At 52.8% G+C, this 18,691-nt stretch overlaps 1 protein-coding gene across 16 annotated transcripts in view; it reads left to right on the forward strand.

Annotated features, from left to right (window-relative positions):
* The window catches only part of PAQR5 (progestin and adipoQ receptor family member 5), a 72,815-nt gene that overhangs the window by 26,819 nt on the left and 27,305 nt on the right, over positions 1 to 18,691 (forward strand). For 5 of the 16 annotated variants that reach the window (XM_002722383.6, XM_008249811.5, XM_089310634.1 and 2 more), the window contains one exon: positions 11,228 to 11,358. The exons of 4 other annotated variants lie outside the window; for them this stretch is intronic. In XM_002722383.6, the coding sequence (XP_002722429.1) occupies positions 11,263 to 11,358 (96 nt within the window). In that variant the 5' untranslated portion in view covers positions 11,228 to 11,262. Of the gene's footprint in view, positions 1 to 5,253; positions 5,321 to 7,516; positions 7,539 to 11,224; positions 11,359 to 12,480; positions 12,658 to 18,691 lie in introns of those variants that run through there. 7 more of the 16 variants (XM_051836634.3, XM_089310631.1, XM_089310635.1 and 4 more) reach the window with 5 other exon arrangements.

Genomic DNA, 18,691 nt, shown 5'->3' on the forward strand with positions numbered 1-18,691 from the left:
CCCAAACGAGCCTATGTTTTAGCTCCGTTTTTCCGCCGACATTCTGGAAGCTCGCGCCTATGTAAAGTAAGAAACAAAATACGTAACAGACACAACAAATATCCACAGAACTGCGCGTCCCTGTATGCAGCTACACCTACACACTGATCTTTTGTGTTCTCTTTGCTGTCCCTGCCTCTGTGTTTGGAGCTGCTGGTTGTGTCTTTCTAAATGGATTTCATGATCTATTGAGAGGTTGGGACCTGCAGTTTGGAAAACCCTGCATGGACAGACATAATCACCCTGGCTCTCGTGAATGGAGAAGCTACCTGGGAGTTGTCTGTCATTCTACTGAAGGGGGTGTTTGATGCCGGCTGCAGCCAGGCTGGTGTGCAAGTATGTGCCACTGGGCTCTGGGGTGACCGCAGCCATCCTGTGAGTCGGCTCTTTCTCCCTGGGTGGATTCGGGCATGGGCTCTGGCAGGGTGGGGCTGCTGTTCTCGCAAGCCTTATTGAGCGGCTTTGCATTTCTTCCCACGGTTAGCTACACACCTTGTTTAAATCCTTTTTTTTAAAAAAATTAATTAGGAATCAGTATGGCGCAGCGGGTTAAGCTGCCTCGTGTGATGTGGACATCCCATACTGGTTTGTGCCCTGGCTGGTTCAAGCCCTGGATGCTCTACTTCCGATCTAGCTCCCTGCTTCTGTGCCCGGGAAAGCAGCAGAGGAGGGCCCAACTACTTGGGCCACTCAGGTGGGAAACCCGGATGGAGATTCTGGCTCCTGGCTGCAGCCTGGCCCAGCCCCAGCCATTGTGGTCATTTGGGGAGATAACCAGCAGTGGAATATGTTTCTGTCTTTCCCTTTCCCTCTGTTGCTCTGCCTTTCAAATACATAAATGAAAAAATTAATTTATTCAAGAGGCAGAGAGAGAGATGTCCACCCACTGGTTCACCATCTAAATGCTTTCAGTGGCAGGGAGCTGGGAGCCAGGAACTCAGTCCAGGTCTCCCACGTGGGCGGCAGGAACCCAGTTATGTGAGCCGTCACTGCTGCCTCCCAGGGTCTGCATTAACAGGGAGCTGGAGTCAGGAGCCAGGTCTCAAACCCAGGCCCTGCAGTATAGGGTGCAGGTTCCTTCCCCGCTACGCTGGCGTCTGCCCCCAGACCTTGTTTAATGCTGACCTTGCCAGTCCTCGATGAGTGACCCCAGGTGAGTTATTTCCTACCTGAGGCCCCCATCTGTAAAATAGGTAGAGGTGCCGGCGCTGTGGCATAGTGGGTAAAGCTGCCGCCTGCAGTGCCGGCTTCCCAGTCGGGTGCCAGTTTGAGTCCTGGCTGCTCCACTTCTGATCCAGCTCCCTGCTAATGTGCTCGGGAAAAGCAGTGGAAGATGGCCCAGGTGCTGGGCCCTACCACCCATGTGGGAGACCCAGAAGAAGTTCCTGACTGTGGATTGGCACAGCTCCAGCTGTTGCAGTCATCTGGGGAGTGAACCAGTGGATGGAAGACCTCTCTCTCTCTGTCTCTCTCTCACTGTCTAACTATGCCTGTCAAATAATAAGACCTGTCTCTCTCTCTCTCTCTATCTCTATCTCTCCCTCTTTGTCTCTATAACTCTGCCTTTCAAATAAATAAACAAACAAACAAATAAATAAATAAATCTTAAAAATAAAAGCAGAAGCAAGGTTCTTAAAAAAACAGGGAGAAAGGCGGGTTGTACTAATTTGTGCTTCTCCGTGTAGGGGCGTTTTTGCGGCAACAACATTCATATAATATATTTTGGGGGAATATTTGGAGGAAATATTTTTTGTATCAAAGTAAACATAGTTAAATTATGGAGCAGACTTCCAAACTCCCACATTTTTTCAACACTTTGTGTGTGTGTGTGTGTGTGTGTGTTTTTAAATATATTTCACGTGCCGTGTATTCTTTGAGCCACTTGTAAGTGTGTGATTCAGTGGCATGGACATTTCAAGTGTTGTGCAACTGTCACCACAATGTTTTCATCATCCCGAGTGGGAACCACGTACCCCTTGCATAACAACTCCTCATTCCCACACCCACCTGGCCCCTGCCCTGGGCCCCTGGGGCCTCCACACTACTTCCTGTCTTCGACTCTGCCTGTGCTGCGCATCTCATCAAAGCACAGTCACCCAGCATCTGTCCTTTGGTGTGTGGCTCATGTCACTTAGCCTCGTGTTGTCAAGGCTCACCCGTGAGGCTTGTGTCAGAGTTTCATGCCTTTTCAAGGCTGAATAGTATTCCATGGTGGACGTGTGGGCTCTGTGCTCCTTGTCTGACATGCTGGGACAGGAAGTATTTCAGCCTTTAGAGTTTCTCAGAGTTTGGGATGTTTGCATGGAATTTACCGGATGAACTTCCTACTCCAAAAATCCCAAATCTGAAAGGAGTCTCGGTGCTGAGGCTTAGTCTGTACCGCGTGGATCCTGGGGCTTCCTCCTTCATGAATGCCGCTTCCGTCAACCTGGGCTTCTTTGAATTCTTTCTTTCTTTATTATTATTTGACAGGCAGAGTTAGACAGTGAGAGAGAGAGAGACAGAGAGAAAGGTCTTCCTTCAGTTGGTTTACCCCCCACATGGCTGCTACAGCAGGCGCTGTGCCCATCCGAAGCCAGGAGCCAGGTGCTTCTCCTGGTCTCCCATGCAGGTGCAGGGCCCAAGCACCTGGGCCATCCTCCACTGCCTTCCCGGGCCACAGCAGAGAGCTGGACTGGAAGAGGAGCAACCGGGACTAGAACCTGGCACCCATATAGGATGCCGGCGCTGCAGAGCCGCAGGCAAAGGATTAGCCAAGTGAGCCATGGCGCCGGCCCCTGAATTCTTTCTTTATAGCTAGCAGGGAAATCTGGGGATGGATAATTCCGTGTCTGTCTTCTTGAGAAAGCATCACGGTGTTCCACACTGATTGGGCCATTCTAAAATCCCAGGAGCAAGGTTTCAGTGTCTCCACATCCTTGCCAGCGCTTACCTTCTGAGTCTTTGGCTGGGTTGGTTTGCTTTTGATCCTGGCCGCACTGTGTGATGTGAACTGGTGTCCCACTGTGGCTTGGATTTGCATTTTCTGAATGACTGCTTGTCCTGGGCCCTTCCTAATCTTCTTTGTGAGTCTCTTGCTCAGTTTTGAATGGGGTTGTAGGAATTATTTATACATTTTGGATTTTACTTTCTTATTGAACATTTCATTTGCAAATTTCCCATTCTGCGGGCCGTTTTTTCAGTCTTTGATAGTGTCCTTTGATGCACAAAAGCTTTAAATTTGGATCGCGTGCATTTTTAGGGAAGACTTATTTATTTATTTGAAAGGCAGAGAGACAGAGGAATCTTCCATCCATCCGCTAGCTCACTCCCCAGGGTTGGGCCAGGCCAAAGCCAGGAGCCGGGAGCTCCATCCAGATCTCCCAGGTGGGACAGCAGGTGCCCACGCCATCTGCTGCTGCTTTCCCAGGTGCATTGGCAGGAAGCCAGATCAGAAGCAGAGCAGCCGGGACTCACACCAGCGCTCTGAAGTGGGATGTTGACATTGCAGGTGGCAGCTTAACCCTTGCAGCACAACACTGCCCAGATCACGTGCATTTGTGAAGGTAAAACCGGGGCTGAGGGTGAGTGGGAACTCCCCACTGGGCTCCTCTGCCCTCCCACGGAGCGCGTACGACCCCTGGTGGTGGGGAGGCCTGGGAGCAGCGCCCTCTGGCACAGGGATGACCCTGTCCCCTCCGGGCCTCTGTGCTGTGTGCTGTCCACATGAGGGAGGAGGGCAGACAGGAGCCGCAGAGGAGGGAGGCAGGCAGCAGTGCGACCACGTGGGGCCTGCCTGAGGGACAGGCCACTCCCTAGCTGGCGCTCTGTTCCCCTTGTCCAGCGTGCTCGGACCCACACCTCACCGGCACCAACTGAAGAAGCCAGGCCCTTGCCACTGCCCCACCACACCCAGGAGGCTGAGGCCTCACCGTTACGACCAAAGGGAATTTGCTTCTTGGTGAGCAGAAAGCAAAGCCTTCACCACGAGGAGTTATCACACAAGTAATGTTTGAATGTCTCTGACCTGGGTGGCAGGGGCCAAGCACCCGGGCCATCTGCTGCTGCTTTTCCAGGTGCATTGGCAGGGAGCTGGGTCAGGAGCAGAGCAGCGGGAGCCAAACCGGCTTAACCCCCTGCCCTACAACACCGGCCCCAGCCTTTTCTGTTAAGTAAATATGTTGGGTATCTTTGTATTTTCTAAACCTGGTGCTTAATTCATTCTGTAAGGAACTGCTAATTTGTTTGGATTCCTAATAATGAGCCATGTTTTGGACTTTCTCATTGGGAAAATAGTACATGAGGTTCCGTTTGGTCACCTTACACTTAGACATGTTCAGCCTGAGCTAGATCTAGGGTGGATGATGTTCGCTGGGGCAGGGACCCCCAGGGGTATGGCTAGAACCCGAGCCTGAGAGGTGTGATGGGCCTGGGGCAGCTCTCCCCTCGGGTTAACTTAGCTGTGGTTGAATCTGCGAGTCTCAGCTTGAGAAGCCCTGGTGGTGGTCTTGCTGATTTTTCCTTTGTTCCCCAAACAATTCCAGAAACCAGCAAAATGTTCTTGAGAGGGTATCCTCCTCCTCCCATGGTTTTGTTTTTAGCTTTTTTTTTTTTTTTAAGTGTTTTAAATGGGATCTTATGTGGCACCCACTGTGGGGTTGAACTCTTAGCAGAGCTGTACATTGTGTCTTTTTTTAAAGATTTTATTTATTTATTTGAGAGGTAGAGTTACAGACAGTGAGAGGGACAGACAGAGGCAGAGAAAGGTCTTCCTTCCGCTGGCTTATTACCCAAATGACCACAACGGCCAGAGCTGCACCAATCTGAAGCCAGGAGCCAGGAGCCTCTTCCAGGTCTCCCACGTGAGTGCAGGAGCCCAAGGACTTGGGCCACCTTCTACTGCTCTCCCAGGACACAGCAGAGAGCTGGACTGAAAGAGGAGCAGCTGGGACTATGGGACCATGTGGGATGTTGGTGCTGCAGGCGGAGGATTAACCTACCGCGCCACAGTGCCGGCCCCTACATAGTGTTTTGATTTTGGAGCTCTTAGAGATCCTTTTGTTTTAGTCAAGCTTCTTTCTAGACTTCTGCAGAGAGACAACACACCAAGCTGCTATTTGAGATACTGGGAATTGCCCTCTGGTTTGAAAGCATTTTCGGAATGAAGAGCTTGGCTTGGACGGAAAGAGACCAGCAGGACCCGGGTATTAATTCTGTGTTCCATTCCATCTGCAGTGGGTCATAATACACACAGTGCATGAACCAGTGGCCGAGCTCAGAGACCTTCCATGACGGGCTGTGGGTGAGTCAGAGTTCTTGATAAACATATAAAAGTTCACATTTGAGATGCAAAATAACAACACATTTATTTCTTTGACTAGAAGGAAAGCATGTTGCGAAAACCCTCCTGCTTTTTGTTTCGAAAAGATCTATTTATTTGAAAGGCAATACCGTAGAGAGAAAGAAGGGAGACAGAGACAGAGAGAGATCTTCCATCCACAGGTTCACTCCCCAGATGGCTACAATGGCCAGGGCTGGGCTAGGCCAGGCCAAAGCCAGGTCTCCCATATGGATGGCAGGGGCCCAAAAACTTGGACCATCATCCACTGCCTTCTCAGGAGTATTGGCAGGAAGCTGGATCAGAAGCAAAGCAAGTGGGGTTCCGACCTGCACTTGGATATGGGACATTGGCCTTGTAAACAGTGGCTTAATCCACTGCACCACTATACTGGCCCCCCACAAAAACCTCGTACTGTGATACTTCAGAGTCAAGTGTGGTCTTAGCTGAGCGTGCGTCTCAGTTTCATTCATCGCTTAGCATCTGGGTCATAAACGTCATTCCATAGTTTCCATCTTCCCTCAGTTGGGAGGAGAAGTAAATGCCTGTGCGTTGTATGCGGGCTCAGTTCCCTTTGGCCGAAGTTGATTCTCTTAAAAAGAAACTGACACCTCTGGACTGTGGTCCTTCTTGAAGTTGGGGGAGACTTGCTGTCTTCCCTGCAGTCCAGAAAGCCAAGCACACGTCCTCTAGTTATGTCTGGGGCGGAAGTGCCTCTCTCACCTCTTAGCCTCCACCACAACCCTCACTCCCTAAAACAAAGACTCTGGGTGCCTCAGCCCACTCGGGGGCTCCTGCAACAAAATGCCACAGCCCCCCCAGGAGGAGGGGGCTTATTTATGCACAGTGGCAATGCACTCCCCACACATCTGGAGGCTGGAGTCCAAGGTCAAAATCAAGGCTGCAGCAGACGCTGGTCCAGTGAGGATCCTCTTGCAGCTCATGGCTGCTGAACTCGCACTGTGCACTCACGGAAGTGGGACACAGCCCAGGGCCCCAGGGGCAGCACTCTGGACATCCCCAGTCCTGAAGACAGGAGCTCCAGGGAGCGTTGTGGCCTCCACCCCCAACGGCCCCCACAGACCTTGAAGCCAGCCACAGACTGACCTTGGGCAAGTGCCAGCTTCTCCGTGCTTCAGCGTTCCTGTCTATAAAACGCAAAATCAATTTTCCTTTCTGAGAATGAATATTAACTGCAAGGTTAGCCACCCTAACCTTGTGGCTGTAGACTTTTCTCCTATTCGTTCATAATGTTCCTATGAAGAATATGCTGACAGTGGAAGATGGCCCAAGTGCTTGGGCCCCTGCACTCCCATGGGAGACCAGGAAGAAGCACCTGGCTCCTGGCTTCGGATCAGCGCAGCTCCAGCATTGCAGCCATTTGGGGAGTGAACCAGCGGATGGAAGACCTTTCTCTCTGTCTCTCCCTCTCACTGTTTGTAACTCTACCCTCAAAGAAATAAAAGAAAATGCTGGTTATTTCGGTTTACAGTTGGGGAAACCGAGGTATGGGTGGCAAGGAACTTGCCGAGGGTTGTACAGGAAATGGCGAAGCAGTCTTTGTAGGGTTTGAGTCTACCCTAGGCCCCTCCCTGTTGTGCCAGACTCACTGGGGTGGCCGTGGTGAGGGTGAGTGAGCTGAGCCAGGTGGTACACAGGTGCAGTGCGGTGGGGGGAGTCTCCCCTCTCCTCCTCCTCCGATGTCTGGGGTTGGCTAGCTGGGTGCTGTGGAGGTTTATTTCAGGTGTTACTGGCTGACTTCAGGAACACCTAGAGAACCAGTCGGGTGCTAGCTCTGGGTGTGTCTGTGAGGTGTTTCCAGAGGAGACTGGTGTGGGCGTCAGTGGACAAGAACGGGGAAGATCCGCCCCAAGTGTGGGCCGCCCGGGGCCCGGGAGCGGCGAGGTGAGGCGAGGTGAGGCGAGGCGAGGCGAGCTCCCGTCCCCTCTGCCTTCCAGAGCGGGACACCCTCCTCCCGCCCGTGGACGGCGCAGCCCAGGCTCTCCCCTCTGCCCATGGCTCCCCCAGCTTCTCAGCCCTTCAGCCTCGTGCTGCCAGTGACACAACTGGCTCCCGTGGTTCTGAGGCCTTCGCACACAGCCAGAGCCTCCACACCAGCTTCCCACATCTCCAGGCTGCGGCTTCCGTGACCCGAGCCAACCCCTCCCAAGTTCTCTCTCAGGTACCTGCACCGCTGGGTCCCCTCCTATGGCTTCTGTATCTCTGGGAATCCCTGATGATGCAGGTGTGCATCTCTCACCTCTCTCTCTCTCTCTCTCTCTCTCTCTCTCCTCTCTCTCTGTCTTCCTCATCCGTCTGCTTCCTGTACCATGAAGGAATAAGACAACTTTTGTGATCGTGTGTGAATTGTGGGACAAGGAAAGGCAGGGCCAGAAGGGTAGCTGACTACCCGGTGTGTGCCGCAGCTGCTTCAAGACGAGCTGAGAATTTAAAGTCAGCAGACACAAAAGTTGTCTTATTCCTCAGTCCGGCGCCGTGGCTCAATAGGCCAATCCTCCACCTTGCGGCGCCGGCACACCGGGTTCTAGTCCCGGTCGGGGCGCCGGATTCTGTCCCGGTTGCCCCTCTTCCAGGCCAGCTCTCTGCTGTGGCCAGGGAGTGCAGTGGAGGATGGCCCAGGTGCTTGGGCCCTGCACCCCATGGGAGACCAGGAAAAGCACCTGGCTCCTGGCTCCTGCCATCGGATCAGCGCGGTGCGCCGGCTGCAGCGGCGGCCATTGGAGGGTGAACCAACGGCACCCTCTCTCTCTCTCTCACTGTCCACTCTGCCTGTCAAAAAAAAAAAAAAAAAAAAAAGTTGTCTTATTCCTTCATGGTACAGGAAGCAGATGGGGCCGGCGCAGCAGCTCACTAGCTAATCCTCTACCTTGCGGCGCCGGCACACCTTCTAGTCCTGGTTGGGGCACCGGATTCTGCCACAATTCACACACGATCGCCAGTGACTAAGTGAAGAAATGGGTGAGTCCTGGACTGTGCCCAGTGCCCTCCTTTTGGCCTGGCTTGTCCGGCCGTCCTAGCCACGGGTGTGCCACGAGAGGGAGGAGTCTTTCATTTCCTTTCCCGTGACGTTGAGTCAAACCCAGGGAGAATCAGGGGACTAAGGGGAGCAGGTGTGTGGAGACCCAGCCCCAGGTCCCTGATTGTGTGAGGTTTCTCTGGCGTGCTCGAGTTTCCCCTGCTCCTGGGTCTTTGCGTCTCGCCTGGCAAGTAGGTGGGTCAGCAGTGCCCTTGGTGGGTCAGCGGTGCCCCTGGGAGTGTGGAAGTCTTGGTGATTTAGACGGAGAAAGCCAAGGATGGGCCATTAATGTCCTGGTCCAGTTTCTGTTGCCACGACCGAATAGCACCGAATGGGCAGTGTACACCGACTGAAGCTTGATTTGGTTCCTGGTTCTGGAGGCTGGGAGGGCCAAGGTCAAGGTGCCATCTGGTAAGGGCCTTCTTGCAGGTGGGGACACTGCAGAGTCCTGGGGCGGTACAGGGCATCGCGCTGCAAGGGGGAATGCACGAGACAGAAAGACCTGCTCCCAAGGTCACCCATTAATCCCAGACTGGATTAAGCAGCTTGGGAGGGCAACATCTGTGTGACCGGATCTGCCCCTGATAGCTCCACCCAGTCCCCTCTTCTTCCCTCGTAGGGGGCCACCTAGCCGCAGAGATGTGGCGGGACCATGGCATTCAGTGCTGTGTTTACCATGTCTACCTTCTATTTTCTTGAGTTTGGTAAAATGTATATGATGTTTTAAAATTATTCCGCTCCTGCAATACGGCAGGATTATTTTATTGTCGCAGAACACTCCTCACGTACACTTCCCATTTGGGCCATTTCCAGCCGCGCAGTGCAGTGGCACAGAGTTCACACTGCTGTGCAGGCATCCTGCCACCTCCCTGCAGAGCTCTCCCCATCATCCCAGTCTACACCCGTCCAACACGGCTGCCACTGTCCTAGTCACCGTGTCTTTGTTCTAGAACCCTCGTCTAAGTGGACTTGTACAATGTATGTTCTGTTGTGACGGGCTCCAAGGTTCACCCACGTTGCAGTGTGGTCAGAATCCTCTTGGTCTTTAAGGAGAACGACTGCCCCTTTGTATGCACGTGTCCCACATGCCCTGGAAATTTCCATCTTCCCACTGCTGTGGATCGTGCTTATATTGGAGTTTTGTGAAGAAAGAAGCTCGTTTGTGACAATGAAACGTCATCCCTTTAATAACCTGCAGAACCTAAATAAACATCCTAGGAAGCAAAAGTAAACAAACCACAGGGACAGGAACCCTGCGAGTTCAAAGGCTGAGCAGCAGTGATTCAGTAAATGGTGATTTGCTGGAGGCGGCGGATCAGCCGGGCACTCACCCTGTTTCCTTCCAGCCCAGGGAGGCTCCTCCCCAGTGGGGCCAGCCCGGGGCTCTGGAATCAGCTGGGCTGCAGAGCAAGGGTGTGGCCGAGGTCCCTGGGCGCCCAGAGGCAGGGAGAGAACCCCTGTGGCTGATGGGGTGGGGGCTGGGACTGTGAGGACGAGGCGTGGTACACTTTGGCCCACAGAAGAGACCTGGACTGTGATAAATTCCTTCTTTTCTAGACCATTCTTTTGCTCAACCAACTTGTATTTCGGTGTCTTGGGCGTCCTGAGGGCTTTGGGTTTTTCTTCAGCTCCCATGACTCACCACTGTTAAACTCTCTCAGCCCTACAGCAAAACAGCCTTGTTACTTTGTGCCGCTCTGTCTCCAACAAGCGCCTGGGTTCATTTGCTGGCTTTTGTGTGTTCCAGGGCAACTGAGCTCCAGCAAGCTTCTGGAAGAGCCACTTTACCTGCCAAGACCTGGAGACAGCTCCTGGTCCTCTTGCATTCTATGTGCCCAGGGGCAGCCCACGGGACAGGGGGTGCGGGGTCGGGGGTGGGAGGGCCTGGACAGTGAGTAGCCCCAACTCTCCCCGCTGTACAGCCTTGGGGAACTCGCTCCTCCCCTCCAATCCTCTGGAGAAGGGGCTGGGCCTCTAGGGACTCTTCCAGCCCTGCAGTTTTAGGTGCATGGCCTCTGTCCCTGAGGGCTGCTGTAACAACATACGTTAGCCTGGGTAACGCACACAAGCGCAGAAGTCCAGTGCACACAATTCCAGAGCCTGGGGCCTCCCAGATCAGAGTGCCAGCGGACTGGGGAAAAGCCGTTCCTCAGACATGGCGCCAGGCGTCATCACTCGGCACCAGTGGTCCACATGGTCCTGGGACTCCATCCCAAGGCTCCGATCCCTTCTGTGAGGGTAGAGCCTTCATGACCTCACCCGAGGCCCCACCTCCCCCACCACCACGCTGGAGATTAGGTTTCACAGATGGCCCTGCCGAGCCACAGACACCGCACTCATCCCTGTTGGGATTCTGTTCCCTCCCTCCAGCACTCTTGGGGTGGGCAACCCAGCCATCATCATCAGATAACTCTGAGATTTATTTATTTACTTATTTGAAGCGGAGGGGGGGAGAGAATGAGAATCTTCTGTGTGCTGGCCCGTTCCCCAAATGGCCACAACAGGCAGGGCTGGGCCAGCCTGAAGCCAGGAGCCTGGAACTCCATCCGGGTCTTGCATGTGGGCGGCAGGGACCTAAGCACGCAGGCCACCCTTTGCCGCCTTCTCGCATCGGCAGGGAGCCGGATGGGAAGCAGAGCAGCCAGGACTTGAGCTGGCTGATGCGGGAGGCAGGGGTCCCAGGCTTGCCCGCTGCCCATGCTGCTCCCTGTCGGATGCTTCCGCTTCGGATGCTGTTTGTAAAGCAGCTGTGTCCGACAGGTGGTCGCTCGGGGTCCTGGCCCCGTGGCAGTGGGCGGAGGCTGACTGCATTTCTCCATGCTGTCCTCTTTCAGGGAAGCAGCCTCGCACCCCAAGCCATGCTGGGACTATGAGCCAGGCCCGGCCACCCGCGGCCCTGCCCGGCGGCCTCACGATGCTGAGCCTGAAGCTGCCCAGGCTGTTCCGCATAGACCAGGTGCCCCAGGTACGTGCTCTGCTCCTCCTAGGGCCGAGTTCCAGTGCGACACGGCCGGGCTCTGCAGCGGGGCACGGCTTGTGCTCAGCCAGCCTCTTCTGCACTGGCCCCTCCTTCACTTCAAGCGTCCCCTCCCGGGATCCTTTGCGGGGGGGGGGCAGGAATTAGAGCCTCCTGCTGCCTTCCCTGCACCACACCTGGAACCTGAAGTGAGCCCCGAGGTTTTAAAGTTGGAACCCTTCCTGAGATGTCTGTATTTTATCCAGAAGCAAAGTACCAGTGGAGGCTACGGATTCGAGCTAGAGATGGAGGAAGGTGGTGGCAGCTGGCGGGGGAGCAGCCGTGCTTCTAGGACCCACCTATGGGTGCTTGAAAGCAAGCGGGGGAAGGGTGGGGAACTCATCTGCAGGAGGCCCAGGCTGGGCCTGGGGTGGGGTAGTGGTGGTGTTGCTGACTGGGCCTTAGCACCCTCCTTCAGTGGACTCCTGGGCCTGAGAACTCACAAGCACCCAGCCCAACATACAAGAGGTCTTCAGAAAGTTAGTGGAAATGTATGTTATGAATAAAAACTACACATGGATTTCAAACTTTGTTGGCACAACAAGAAACTTATCTTTTAATTCCATTTTAATGAACAGTTCCAAAAGACTGATTTATTTGAAAAGCAAAGTGAGAAAGAGAGAGAGAGAGGGAAACAAATCAATCTTCCATCTGCTCATTCATCCCAAGTGGCCAGGGCAGGGCCAGGCTGAAGCCAGGAGCCAGGAGCTCCATCTGGGTCTCCCACATGGGTAGCAGGGGCCTAAGCACTTGGGCATCACCTGCTACCTTCCTAAGCCCATTAGCAGGGAGCTGGATCAAAAGCAGAGCAGCCGGGGCTTGAGCTGGTGCTGTGATAGGGGATGCTGGAGTCGCAGAGCTTAACCCGCTGTGCTACAATGCCGGCCCCTCTGAACTTTCGGGAGGCAGCTTGTCCACGGGGCTCCTTGGCAGTCTGCTCTAATAAGGCTCGGTGACAGCCCTGTGGTCCGATCTGTGGTGAACTGGCTCGGCTCACCTCCCCTTACAAGGAGCGCGTCCATCCTTTGCAGCCCGGTCCCCAAGTCGAATTCTCTTCCATTTCCATTCAAGAGGAGTGAGCGCTATGTCCTGATGAGATGTTTCGGCTGGGGGATGTCAGAGTGCAGGAGCGGCCTTTCCTACTCGGCTGATGGCCAAGCACTTGGGACCTGCCCCAGAAAAGTGATTCTCCAGCGGACTTGGCGTCAGGATGGAAGAGGAGGTGACCCTGAAAGCCGGTGAAGCGAGGTGCGCCCCGGAAGACGGTGTCGGGGTGGACTGTCGCTGGTGCAGAGCTGACAGGGCCGGAGGAGCGATGTGGCAGGTTAACGGGCAGGCCGAGCCGGAGCCCGGTTCCCACGGCACTGCTGAGAACCTGCCTCTGCTCTCCCGGGCCTTCGGATTTACGCCTCCTGCTGTTTAATCCCCCTGGTGCCTAAAGACCAGCCTGTGTGTCTGACCTAGAATGCTAGGAGTCGTAACCCATGAGAGTCTGGGTTCGAGTCCCGACTCTGCTCCCAAGTCCAGCTTCCTGTTAATGCAGAACCAGGGGATGGCCCAAGTAGGTGGGTTCCTACCATCCACATGGGAGACCTGGGTCGAGTTCCAGGCTCCCAGCTTTGGCCTGGGAGCTTTGTCTGTCTGTCTCTCTTAAATGAATAAAATATCTTACAAAAACAGACCTGGGTACATTAGAGGCTTGTTAGAGATTTGAATCCAGACCTGAAAGAATGGAATAAGTAGCTAAGTGCTGATTCCTACACAAACCCAACTTAGAGACAGAACAGAGATACGGAAGCAGCCAGTTCCTAGGCAACATGGCATGACACTTTGCCGGGAAACAAGGACATTTTGTGCGAAATTGAGATTCTTTTATTCACTGCAACCTTGACCCAGAGGCTACAGAGAAACATATCCCATGGCCCCAGATGCCTGACGCAGGAGGATTCCCCAGGTGATGGGTGCAGAGAGGAGTGGCCATGGCCCAGCCGTGCACGGCAGCTCTCCCGGGTACTCAGTAGCTCATCTGTAAATGGAAGTGCTGTCACTGGCACCGGGCTGCTGGGAGGAGCCAAGGAAAATGAAATACGACCATGGACTGTGAAAAAGAGAGAGCGAGCTCAACCAGAAGAGTGGCTGGGGTGGTGTCGGGTCAGTGGGCTGGGCACCCAGGAGCTAGGAGCCATCAGCACCCAGGATGTCTCCCAAGCGGGTGGGTGGAGCCGGACAGCAGAATCAACCCGGAGCTTGTTGAAACGCCTGTCCGATGGGAATCAGGAGTGCAGGCCTTGATTCTAATCGAAAGGAACGCTTCCAGCACTGCGCCACGGGAGGCACTGTCTGCGCTGTCGATCAGGCAAAGGCCGTTCTTGTTTAATTTGTAGTTTGCTAGGATGGTTCCCTTTTAATTATAAAAATTCTAAAGAACACTTGTATTCCTATGCATGTGTTTTTGAGATGATGACAAGGTGGTGAATTCTGTTGATTGATTTACTAACACGAAACCAGCATTTTGTTCTTGTTCTAAGTACGGCTTAGTGATGGCGTACCTTTTTAATGTCTTGCTGGAATCAGCTACTGATTTACTCAGGATCCTTCAATCTGTTTGGTGCGTTGGCCCGTGTTACTTCCTTCCTAGACGCGACCTAGGATGTTTCCTTCGTGTGTTGTCCTTGCTGGATTTGGGATTCAGGTTATGCCAACCACAAGTGACTTGGAGATGGCTGCCTATTTATTCTATGAGAAAAAGTTAACTAATATTCTAATGTAATTAATACGTAGTATTGTCCGCGGTTGCAATTCTTGCCTTTCTGGTGATAGGATTTACATATAGAAGCATCTGGGCGTGTTGCCCGACTCCTTTCGGCCTATGCACAGGGAGCCCCTGGTGCTGGGAGCAGCTTGGCACCAGCTGAGTTTTCTGCAGGGGAAGGTTTTCTGTAGCAGTTCTGCTGAGATTCAGCTCTGTGCTCTGGTCAGATCTCTCACTGTCCACGCGCGGGACCAGCTCCTTCGGAGGGAAGGGCGTTTCTCTTGGCTCACGGTGTCGGAGGCTCACTGGCCGAGATCAGGCAGGCCTCATTGGTTTAGCATCTGGGCAGGGAAGGGTGACAGTGGCAGAGTGTGTGCAGAGGAGTGATCCCACGGAAGCAGAGAGGGTGGCTGGGCACAACTCGGCTTTTAGAACCAACCCTCTTCCAAGGACACGCCTCTCACCAGGCCCACTCCTAGACATCACAATTGGGTCAAGCCTCCTCCCTCTCAGCACCACCAACGTATGACTTTGGGGCTTAAATGTCCACACAAGTTTGGAAGCCAAACATTGTTTAAACCATTGCATTCGCATAGCATAAGATTCACCCTTAGAAAGTGTATCGTTTGGGTTGGGCTTTTGGCACAGAAACTTAAGTCACTGCTTGGAATGGCTGCACCCCATATTGGAGCACTTGGCTTGCATCCAAGCTGCTCCGCTTCCAATACGGCTTCCTCCTAATGTGCACTCCAGGAGGCAGCTCAGGTACTTGGATCCCTGCCACCCCTGTGGGAGGCCCTGATAGAGTTCTGGGCTCCTGGCTTCAGCCTGGCCCAGCCCTGGCTACTGTAGGCATTTAGGGAGTGAACCAGCAGATGGAAGATCTCTGTCTGTCTCTCTGCTTTTCAAAGAAAACAAAGAAATAAATAGCATGTTTTAAAAAAGTGTACAAGTCAGTGGATTTTAGTCTGTCGACACACACAGGGTATGTTGGACAAAACCATCATGCAGTCAATTTTGGAATATTTTCATAACTCCATTTCCCACTCTCCTCACATCGAGCCTTGATAACTGCTCTGTCTCTCTGAATGGATTTGCTATAGAATATAGCAGCGCTGCACCTGCTGTCGTGGCTGAACAATATTTCATTAAATGGATAGTCCACACTTTGTTTATCCACCCATCTGTTGATAGACAGTTAGTTGTTGGTGCCATGAACATTGCTTTACAAGGTTTGGGGAGGACGTGTTTTCAGTTCTGTTGGGTAAACGCCCAGGAGTGGCACCGCTGGATCACACAGGAACTCGGTGGCTCCAAGAATCCTGTGTTATGGATTTAACCGAATTGACTGTGGTCTGAGATTGCCCTCTCTATCAGTCCAGTCTTTGAAATGTGGTCAGCCTAACTTCATGGCCCACCGCACAGTCAGTGTTCCTAAACCTTCCAAGTGTGTCTGCAATAGAGCAGAGTTTCCAGTTGCTGCGGGCAGCGTCCCTCCGCGCCCGTGAGATAACACAGAAGCCAGCCCCGTGTTCTTCCCAAGTGCGTTCCGCTCGAGCTGGCCGCGTGCTACGGTTTGGACGTAGTTTGGGTTTGTCCTCCAGAGGCTCCTGTGCGGCCCCCAGTGTGGCTGAGCAGAGGTGGTGGAGCCCGCACAGGAGGAGCCTGGGGGAAGGCAGGTGGGTCCCGGGGACTCCTGTCTCAGGAGCGTGAGTTGTAAGTAAGACACACACACACACACACACACACACGCACGCACACACGCCGCCCTGCACACTCGGCCTCCTCTGCCTTCCGCCCACATGTGACGCAGCCATCCATAATGCACGGGGCCTTGCCAGGATGCTGGTACCCCAGCTGTGCGGCCCCTCCGACCCCCAGCTTTGTGAAGCACACAGGCCTCTTTTCTTTGCTGGTTCGCAGCCTTGGGTATTCTGTTGTAGCAGCACCAAGCAGACTAGGGCACTGCAGTGGAGCTGTGTCAGAATCTCCTGCTGTGGCCGCCCGTTTCTGAACTGAGCCTTCTAGATAAGTTCATTTCTGCTGTATGCATTTGAGCGCCACATCCGAGTTTATAATTATTATACCTTCCTGGTGAAGTACACGTCTTATTATTTTGTAGTGATTGTCTTTGTATCCAGTGCTGTTTTGTCTTAGAATTCACCTGATAGAGTAACTCCAGCATTCTTGCTTTTGTGGTCTTTTGTTTGGTTTAGTTTTTTCCTTTGACTTTTTTTTTTAAAGATTTATTTATTTATTTGAAAGTCAGAGTTACAGAGAGAGAGAGAGAGAGAGAGAGAGAGAGAGAGAGAGAGAGGTGTTCCATCTGCTGGTTCGCTCCCCAGTTAGCAGCAACGGTGGGAGCTTCTTCTGGGTCTCCCACGAGGGTGCAGGGGCCCAAGGACTTGGGCCATCTTCCACTGCTTTCCCAGGACACAGCAGAGAGTTAGATCGGAAGTAAAGCAACCGGGACTCATACAGGTGCCCATATGGGATGCCACAGTGCCGGCCCTGTCTGCTAGTTTATATGTTACTCAGGTTATTTTAACACCACTAGCAGGGTCAGGCAGGAAGGCTTAGGCTATGCTAGGTTGAAAAATTACCCTGGTGGAGGATTGGTGCTGTGGTTGGGATGCCCCCTGGAAGTCACGTGTGAGGCCTGCGTCCCATCTCAGAGCCTGGACTCAAGGTCCAGCTGCCTTCTGTTTTCGGCTTCCTGCTAATTGCCTATCCTGGGAGGCAGTGGGTGATGACCCAAATACTTGGATCCCTGACACCCACATGGGTGACCTGGGTGCAGTTCCTGCCTGGCTTCCACCTGGCCCAGCCCCTGCTGATGCAAGCTTTTGGGGAGTAAAGCAGCAGAGACATCTCATCTGTTTCTGTCTGTGTCTCTCTGCCTTTCAAATAAAGTTTTAAAAAGAAAGGAAAAAAAGATCTTAAACAAAATCGCTGCAGGTGGCCCAGTGACTCCTTATTTCACTTCACGTTCTGTGGCTCAGTGATCAGTGGGGAGCTGGGAGACCCGGCAGGCGGAGGAGCCTCCTGGAACACGTGGCCTGTGCGGTGGCCACAGGAGGGCAGAGCAGGTGTCCTGGAGTGGCTTCCCCGAAGCAGGCTGTGAGCCAAGATCGCTGAGCAGGAGTCGGCGCGGAGCGTCTCAGGAGCAGCACCTTGCGGGAGCTCCCGTCGCTGTCCCTGCGTGCGCAGCCCCAGGGAGGGGAGTGTGGTGTGGGCGAGGCCACGCCAGCACTGACAGGTGCTCAGTTCCCAAGGCAGGAAGACCATGGTGATCCTGGCGACGGGAAGGCTCCGTGCACAGAGCTGCGTGGCAGCCGTGTCTCGGAGGCTCCACTTCCCAGCCAGCGGCAGAGGATGGCGGAGGATGGTGCAGGTGCTTGGGTCCCTGCCACCCATGTGGGAGACCTGCGTTAAGTCCTGGGCTCCTGGTTTCAGCCTAGCTCAGCCCTGGCTGTGGCAAGTGTTTGGGGGAGTGAACCAGTAAATGGAAGATCTCTGTCTCTCTCTTTCAAATGGAGTGAAAATAAATATTAAAAAAAAAAAAAAAGCAAAGACCCTTCAGAAAGGGCTTGGCTTTGCTTTTCTTCTCTACCCGAGCTTCTCCTGTGTGGAGCCACTTTAATTTTGCCACTTAAGATATCTTGGACCGCAGACGGGGGTTTGCATCCTGGGTCTCTATCCCACTGAGGTTCAGTTTCCATCTGTAAAGTGCATTGGCACCCCTGCCTTGCGATGCTCTCACCGTGATCGCATGGAGCCAGGTCAGCTGCAGCACACTGGGTCCGACCCAGGAGAACAGGTGCAGGCCACGGACCCTGCATCTACATACTGAGAGGTTACCCTACCTGGCTAGGTGACAAAGCTAGCAAACCGTGTATCAAATACTTCTGTTCATATGGCCAGAAAACTACAAAGTTCTGAGTTTTAGGGTCAGCAAAATATCAAAGCCAACTAAAGTTAATCATTATTGTATACATCTGGATGTTATACTGATAGATTTCATGACACTTGAAAGATTAATAAAGAAAAACATAATTCAAAAGTTATGTTTTTCCATAAAATCTATTTTTCTTGCCATTTCAGCAAAATTATGAGTTGTGTTGGAATCAACATTATCACATAATTTGTGTGATATAATTGTGTGATGCCTAATTAGATTACTATTCCTGTGTCATTGCAGTGTAGGTCTTAGGTTATTTTTAATATTAATTCAATGAGGAGAAAGTTCTGCTGAGTTTCTGTTCAGTTCTGCTGAGGTGAAACAAGTGGAACCACCAACAGATATTCTTAGAGCCATATTTGGAATCAGAAATGAATCAGAAATTTTACATAACAAGTTAAAGCAGTGCAAAGGGACTGTATACAAAACTTAACATTTTAGTTTCATAGAGATCAACGTATGTTATTGCTGTTTTTATAAACAACTTTTTTAAAAAAATTGATTTGTATAATTATTTGAGAGGTAGACACAGAGAGAGGGACAGACACACAGACACAGGGAGAAGGAAC

Source organism: Oryctolagus cuniculus, chromosome 12, assembly GCF_051225735.1.
Source record: "Oryctolagus cuniculus isolate XC-2025 breed Fujian yellow rabbit chromosome 12, ASM5122573v1, whole genome shotgun sequence".
In the NCBI taxonomy this organism is placed as follows: Eukaryota; Metazoa; Chordata; class Mammalia; order Lagomorpha; family Leporidae; genus Oryctolagus; species Oryctolagus cuniculus.